At 41.1% G+C, this 8,221-nt stretch overlaps 1 protein-coding gene across 1 annotated transcript in view; it reads right to left on the bottom strand.

The window, feature by feature from the left end:
* LOC102386694 (RNA/RNP complex-1-interacting phosphatase-like) overlaps nucleotides 1-8,221 on the bottom strand; it is a 32,717-nt gene that overhangs the window by 1,119 nt on the left and 23,377 nt on the right. Inside the window, exons 3-4 of the mRNA XM_025213284.1 lie at nucleotides 6,167-6,298; nucleotides 2,951-3,074 (exon numbers count right to left, since the gene is read on the bottom strand). Of these exons, the coding sequence (XP_025069069.1) occupies nucleotides 2,951-3,074; nucleotides 6,167-6,298 (256 nt within the window). The remainder of the gene's footprint in view (nucleotides 1-2,950; nucleotides 3,075-6,166; nucleotides 6,299-8,221) is intronic.

The raw sequence follows: 8,221 nt of genomic DNA, 5'->3' as shown, positions 1-8,221 counted from the left end.
CTGCTGAGGTACAACAGCAGTTAATACAACGCTTCCCAACCCAAGAGGCTCTAGATTAGCTCAGCACAGTACAGGAAAAGATAGAGAATGTGGTGGTAAGAAAGGCTGCACAACTAATATAGTTTCAATCCACAAGACAGCACAAGAAATTGAGTAAGGTAATTAGAACAAGACATGACCGACTTTGAGGGCAAAATTTAAAACAATCACTAAAATTACAGCCAACCACAAAGAGTTCACTTACAGTCTACAAAGTCCTTACAAAAGCAAAAACAGAGTCAGCCTGACTATCTAATGGTAATGAAATGCAATACTAGAAGATTTTAAGCACTGTAGGCTGGAAATATCATGTCACTAAAACCACATCCACTGCCGGCTCTTCCTCCACATGCTGTGTCCAGGTATGGCCTCTGACCTCTAATGGTTCTACCCAGGTTCTGGTCTGGTCTTGTGGGTAACATGTCCCTGCCGAAAGACAGCCAGGTGGGAAGCTGGCAGCTGGTCACCTCTTAGAAGACAGTGCTCTACTTCTGAAACCCCCAACAGTAAAGGTGAAGAACAGCCCTGACATGGGACAGAAGGAATCTACTTCACTGACAGAAGAGGCAAAGCCCAAAGGCTGGAAGCATCAAGGCCGCTGCCCTCAAAAAGAAAACAAAGTTGACACTTCTCCCCAGGGGATGGTCCAGTCAGCAGCTGGATGCCTCTTATTGTCTCAGGAGGTCTGTTGCCCACCAGGAGCTTAATTCAAAGTTATTATAGAAAAGGTGGCAGAAGATGCATCCAGTCTTCTTACTACTAGCCCATGCAGCTGATCCATGTAGGTACTGACACTGCCAGGGGAATGTGAACAGATCAAAAGTGACTCTGGGACTCTGTATGGAATTAATGTAGAAGGGATGTCATGATGGGCATTTACTACAGATTATCAAACCAGATGAAGGCAGTGGATGAGGCTTTTGGGTTTTTTTTAAGTGAATCACAAGACCTGGTGATTACAGAAGAGTTTAATTATGTGATATCTGCTGGGCAACTAACACAGCAGTATGCCGATTGCGGAGCAATATTTAGGAATATGGTGTATAAGGGAAATTTTAATAGAAATGGCAGAGAAACCAAAGTGAAGGGGAAAGCTCAATTTGCTGCTTATGGATAGGGTTGAAAATTTAAGGATGCATAGATGGGAAAAAGGAGGATGGGACAATTTGTTGCTCCTTAAAGAGAGATGATGTTCAAGGCACAAAAACATATTATCTCAACAAGAAAGAAGGATTTGAAGGGCAGTAAGTGCCTGGTTTGGCTTACTACTGAACTCTTTAAGGACTTGAAGCTTAAAAAGGATCTCATAAAAGTAGAAACTTGGCTATATTATCAAGGATGAATGGAAGAGGCATGCAGCTAGCAAGGGTCATAAAATGCAATAAAAACATTCTATAAGTATGTTAGAAGAGGAAGATCAAGGAAAAAGTGTATGTTTCTCACTGAATGGAGAAGAGCCTAATAATGGACAATGTACAGAAGGCTGAAGTATTTAATGGCTTTTTACTTCAGTCTTAAATGGTCAGCTCTCAGATGACAAACAGCAAGAAGGATAGGAAGCTAATAATCAGCCTAGAATAGGGAAAGAACTTTAATAAACTGGATATTTTCAAATTAACAGGGTCAGATGGCTTTATCCTATATTCTAGGAATTGATGGAAATAATTATAGAATCATTGTTATTATCTTTGATAGTTCTGGTAAAATACCGGAAGACTAAAAAAATGACAAATACTGTGTCCACCTTTAAAAAAAAAAAAATGGGCAAGGAGGACTCAGAGAATTAGACCAGTCAGCCTGACTTAGATACTGGGAATAAGAGTGAAGCATAACCTCTAGGAACCTATTTCTAAGCACCCGGGGAATAACATGGTAAAAAGGAACAACCAGCATGGATTCAACAAGATATGATGTTTAGCCAGCCCAGTTTCCTTCTGCAATAAGGTGATGAGCAGAGCTGTGCGACACAGCACTGTTCCGTTTTGCCTTGAGTTTTGATGGAACAGCGTTTCGCATTGAATTTCATTTAGAGTCGAAACAGCCATTCTGTTGCGTTGAAACAGAAGGCTGTTTCGACGCTGTTTTGAGTTTTGCCAGCAATGGGAAGTCAGCCCATCTGGGCTGCTTCCCGGTCCCCCATGCTAGATCGCACCGGGTGGGGGAAGCAGCCCCCAGCATGATCTAGCGTGGGGGGACCAGGAAGCAGCCCAGCTGCACTGCCTTGCCACCCCCTGCCGGATCTTGCGCTGGGGATGGGAAGTCAGCCCAGGTGCACTGACTTCCCATCCCCAGCCTATGGTCGAAACATTTTGACCAGCCTCGTTTTGTTTCAAGCCTATTTCAACAGCCTTTTTTTCGTACCGATTTTGCTGTTTCGACCTCAAAATTGATCAAAATTGTCGAAATTAAATGGCTGGCAAAATTTCGCACAGCCCTAATGACAATGAATGACAAAATCTCGCCCTTACTAATGACAATGAATGGCAAAGTAAAGAAAAGTAGTACTTGATTTTTCAAACTACAAGAAAGTCTTGCACAGCATATGCAGAACAATTCTAGTAGCTCCCAAACTGTAGTTTATGGACCATCAGTGGGTCTGTGAACCTTCAGCTGGTCACATGGTCCTAGATCATCTTGTTTGCAACTGTTACATCACATTAAATACATTTGAAAATATACCACTTCTAGGAAGGTAGTCCATGTAAATAATGCTGTAATTGATAAAGGGATACCATAATTACAAAAGGGATGGAAGGTAGTTCCTAAAATACAAGGTAAAAAACTGGACCATACTATGAGAAAAATATATGAAATCTGATTTACAGAACTGAGTATCTGTTGTGATTAATAAATCATATAGTTGATACTAAAACAATATTTTGGTCTTTATAACATTAAAAATGTTAATTACCATTTCCTGCATTTTCCCACAGAAACTTTCTGACCCATTTTTTGAATTGTAGAATAGTAGCATTATCGGGGACTTCAAGTCCAACAGTATAAAGTTTCTTATACTGCACACTTTTAGGTAAATCCTAGCAACAGAGAGAAAAAATTACAACAATCATTAAATCACCACCATGAGAGAGAGAGAGAGAGAGAGAGAGAGAGACAGACTTATATATTTAGAAATCCTGATGGTTCAAACACATACCTATAGCAACTGAAAACCATCATTTCATAATTATAAAGGCAAGGGTAGCCAACTTTCCAAACTCTTCTAGCCATAACCCATAATATTAGCACAACTGAGAGTTACAGGACACAACTTGAGACATACATACCTCAATGTTATGTACACAGCACCTCAGCTCAAATAAAAAATTGCTGTTAAGTAACTTCTTAGAATAAATAATCATCAAGAACTTAAAAAAAAAAAATCAACAGCTAAATAAGAACATTATTTTCTCTTCAATTACTTTTCTTTCTTCAAGACATAATTTAAACTGCCCAAGGGACCACACGCAACTTGTGAGCTACAGTTAGGCCACCCCTCGTAAGATTACCTAGACTGGCAGAAGCAAAAATGATCAAGGTTTGCATTAGGAAACAAACTACTTTGTTAGTACCTCCTGGTTAGGGTAAAGGCACATTGGTTGGACTAAGCAGTAAAGTTTGGACTAACGGTCTAATAGTTTTCACAAATACTATCAAACTTCAGGCCTGTTGCCCATATATATATATATTTTTTTTAGAATATAGACCTTTCAGAATTAACCTTTGGTAACAATGTTCCTAGCTACTCTACGTCAAAAATACATTAAGAGGACATTCAAAATTAACAGGTAACAAATTTCAAAGCCTGTAGCAAAACCCCCTGTTTTTCTTTTTTTCTTTATTTTAAAATGTATTCCCTCCCCTTCCCCAACCATTTCTGACTTTTTCTCTCCCTCTCTATTCCCTATAGATAAGTATAAGTAAGCTAAGATGTAGGATAAGCTTTAACATTTTATTTTAGGTAGTAAGTTTTATTTTTCTCTCCCCTCTTTACAAATAAGTTCCCTGCTATTTTGATATCGACACCCACTGTTTTATAAGTGATAATTATTATGTTTGTACTGCTTTTATATAGTGTGATTACTGTTTTAGGCCTATATATAAGTTAGCGTAAGTCATGTCAAGTTTCCACTTTGTATGTCAAGCCTTCATCTTGTGTCCTTTGCCTGGGCATCCCCCGTGTTGCAACTGTATGATTCATGTACCCCTCCCATGTAAATTGGTTCCCGGATGAATGAGAGTGATTGGGAATGACTGAAATACAATTGCAGCAGGCCTCGACTGAATGGCCTGTAACAACCAGGCCATCACCTCACATTGATTCATCCAGGAACCACGAACCTCACCCAGGAACAGAGACAAGACCCCAGCATTTGAAAGACAAAAGACCCTGCAGAACCAGCAACTCTACCATTGTACCCCACCATTACAGACACCCGAAACTGCACATCCCTGCATGGAGCACACATGCTCAGTACACCAGGGGGCTGACCCTTGCCTGGGCATGCCTCCTGTCACTAGGGTCATGCAAGGTCTGCCCCTATAAAAAGGGGCAGTGAAGACAGACCCAGGGGGATGCCTTCTCCATCTGGACCAGCACCATGCCACACCACCTATCCACCCAGACACCCTGCCGGAGACCCCACTCTGGACAACACCTATTGGACAAGGACCCCTTTCCAGCTAGGATACGTAGCTATCACCCCCTCTTCAACCAAGGACTTGGACTCTGCTTCTCTTCCCTACCTGAACTCCAACTCTTCCACTGAGTCTCTTTCTCCTTCTGTCATTGTGAGTACACGTGTGTGCGTGTGCATCAATAACTTCATGGGGCTGTGTAGTGTGTCTGTTTAATAAAACTGTTATTTGGACCCCTAAGTTGGGTTTTACTTTAGTATGGTTTGGCCCTCCTTCAATCTCTGCTCCTTGGCCCTCTAACTTCTGTCTCAGTTCTCCCTCTCCCGCTTCTGGCTCACTGCCACCTCCAACACCTGTCCTGAGCTCCTCTCTGCCTCCAAACCCCGTTTCTTTGCCACTGTCTTATTCCCACTGTCTTTTCCTTTTCCCCTGAGCAACCAGGTTTCTGCCTCAGTTTCTTTCCTGGCTGTCTCCTCCTTGCCACCACTTATCTGCCCCCCCCAAATATCTCAGCTGTCTGCCTCAGTTTCCAGCCCCAGTCTACCTTAAGTAAACCCAAGCCTCAGTTCCTCAGCCAGCTTCTCTGTAGTCCACCGGTTCTAACCCAGTTCTGGCAACTTTCACTCCCTACACTTTAACTCTCTCTCTCACCTGAACCTTCCCTCAAGTATCCCAGGTACCCCAAGTGCACACACGCACACACACACACTGTACCATCCAAGTTAGGAACTTACCTGTGTGTATGTGGGTTATATGTGTGAGAACTGGTGAGAGTGTGTGTGTGTGTGTGTGTGTATATACATATGTCATTGTGTGCCTGATATAAGACTTAGTGATCTGTGTCTAACTTTTGGGGTGTATAGTGTATGTGCTTGAATTGGTGATAGGTATGCATGTGCCTAGGCTGGTTTGGATGTGTATGTGCCCGAGCTGGTAGTGTGTGTATGCACCTAATCGATTTGTGTGTTTGTATATGTGCAATTGTATCATACCTTCCTGTCTAACCACACAATATTGAGATCCTGTGAGTTGGCCTGACCCCACAGGGCAACAAGCGAGTTTTTTAGAAAATATTTATCAAAGTACGTATACCTTGTGAAATACACTCAAACAAGAGAAGAGTGAAAGAAACATTCCACTTTAAAATATCTAGCATCTATCAAAATAAGAATCTGTCTTTAGTACAGGGGGTGTATTTTTGTGGTGTTTGTACAATGTAGCTACACAGTAGTTTTGAGTAGTGATTCTGGGAGCTATAGTTATATAAATATTAATATAACTATATTAGGTAAGATCAAACAAACACTCTTGCACGAAGCCACAAATGAAAACTAGCTGGGGGTAAAAATACAACATAATACAACACTTTTAGTTTTTGTTGAAGACTCAATGTTCAATTGTTTATTCCAGTTCTAGATTGCTACTAAACATTATGAAATAAAAGGCAGAAGATTTAACCTAGCATATTATTCTCTTATTATTACAATATTACCTTAACTTCATAGTATCGTGTGGTATACGTTAAGTCGATAATTAATCCAAGTTCCACATTTAGGGCTTTCATTCCAGCAATAAGATCTTTTGGCGTAAATTTCTGGGTTGGTGTAAGTCTCTGGTTAATTGCCTACAATGAAGAAGTATAATTAAGATTTTGCATCACAAATTTTGATAAGAATAAAAATGTCTAAACCTTATGTTATAAATCAAGAACCAAAAGGAACAAGCATTCAAAACATTTAAGTATATAAAAACTATATCAATATATTATCTGAATTCAATAAACTTGATGAAAAGACATAAACCCACAATTTTATTGTATAATATTACGACTCCACTGGTAAGTCAGAAAAACAATGCAGGAGCAGCTTAACCTTTATGCACAACAATTGTAAATCTCACTGTTAATCACTATTTTCAATAAAAAATACTGCAAAGTGATACATACAAAAAAGAACAATTTTGAAAATAGCAGTATAAATTAACATTGATGGCAGTAAATCGGATACAACTAAAATGTTATCCACTTGCCTTGCAAAAATCCCAATTTATCAGTCGATCCTACATAATGGCAGTTTTTCTCCCCTTCCTTGTTCACATCTCTCCCTGCATAGTTTGGGCAGACACTTTTATCCCTGTCTATTCCTTTTCTTCACCTCCATCACTCAAGTTATGAGATACTACATTTAAAATTGATCATATAGTAGTAGGAGCAATTATATAAATAATCATACAGCAACTAAGCTGCAGGCTAGCAAGTAAAGAGTAGTTGATTTTCTTGTCAGGAACCATAGGAAAAAATATTACTCTCAACAGTAGCTGCAGTTCTTCACAGGAGTTCCTCTCTACTTGTGCATATACTCCATGTATACAAGACTGGGTTTTTTCTGAATATCAACATCCATTGTGGCTCTTCCTGTGCCCTGAATGTCTTTGCAATGCCTACAAACAAGGGTAAAAGGAGCGGTGACTCAAATGTCACTCAGTTCCTTTGCCACCAAGAATCGCAAACGGGTAGGACATGGGATTAGTTGAAAGGAGAAACACAGCTACCATGGTGTAGGTAACTTTTTTCTTTCTCAAGTGCAATTGTCCACATAGATCCCACCCCAGGGGATAAGCCCTTAGTTCAAGTCTGGAGATGGGAAAAGGACTCCCAAAAGAGTCCTTTAAAAGAGTGACTGCAAGAGTACTACGAAAGTTGGCCTGTGATTACGAAATCTGAATAAAGGAATAATGGAGAAGAAAACATGAATACAGCATAAAGTAGGCAGCATGGGTCTAGGGCCATGTGGCTGCACACAGCCATGTGGAACAGCAAGCATTTGGACAGTGTGGAGCGGGGGGCATGCATCGGCAAGCACCCAGGGGTTTGCAGCAGCTGGTGCTGGTTCTCGACACTGTGCCGACCCATGCCCCTCGCACTGCCAACCGGCCAGAATTCCACGTTGCTGCCTGAATGTGGCTCTGAGCAAATCACATGTCCCATGTTCCACCTGCTGCCCAACAGTGCAGATTTCTAGCTGGGCAGCAGCATGGAGATGGGGGTGCGTGGTTGTACAAAGCTGCATTTGGGCACCAGTGAGGAGTCAGGGAGCAACAGCTGATAGTCATGTCCACTGGTGTCCAGAGAACCCAAATTCTGCACTGCTGTACTTTGGATAGTCCACAGGACCACTGGTGGGCTGGATAGAACATTCTCTTTCTGTGAATGATAACCCTTTCTGTGAACAGTTTGGGAAAGGAGAAGAATGGCTTTTAGCTGCAGGGAGCTAGCAGCTGGATAGGGTGGCTGAGATAAAGATATCTGAGAGTATCTTGTGGCAAATCACAAAAATGGATCTTATTTAAATACTGAGTATGGAGGTCTGGTCATGAGAACTTGGATTTCTCCCCTTCTCCTGGCAAAAATAATCCATAGAAAGAGTTTTCATTGAAAGATGACAGGTTGGCAAGAGTGCAAAGGCAGATTCTATTTATTCACTAAGAGCTAGGGTGATATCCTGGGAAAGGGGAAGCTTCTTCTCAGGCAAAAACTCCAAAATCTACA

This window comes from Alligator sinensis, unplaced genomic scaffold (assembly GCF_000455745.1).
Source record: "Alligator sinensis unplaced genomic scaffold, ASM45574v1 scaffold472_1, whole genome shotgun sequence".
Classification (NCBI taxonomy): Eukaryota; Metazoa; Chordata; order Crocodylia; family Alligatoridae; genus Alligator; species Alligator sinensis.
This window is presented reverse-complemented; position numbering and strand designations above follow the sequence as displayed.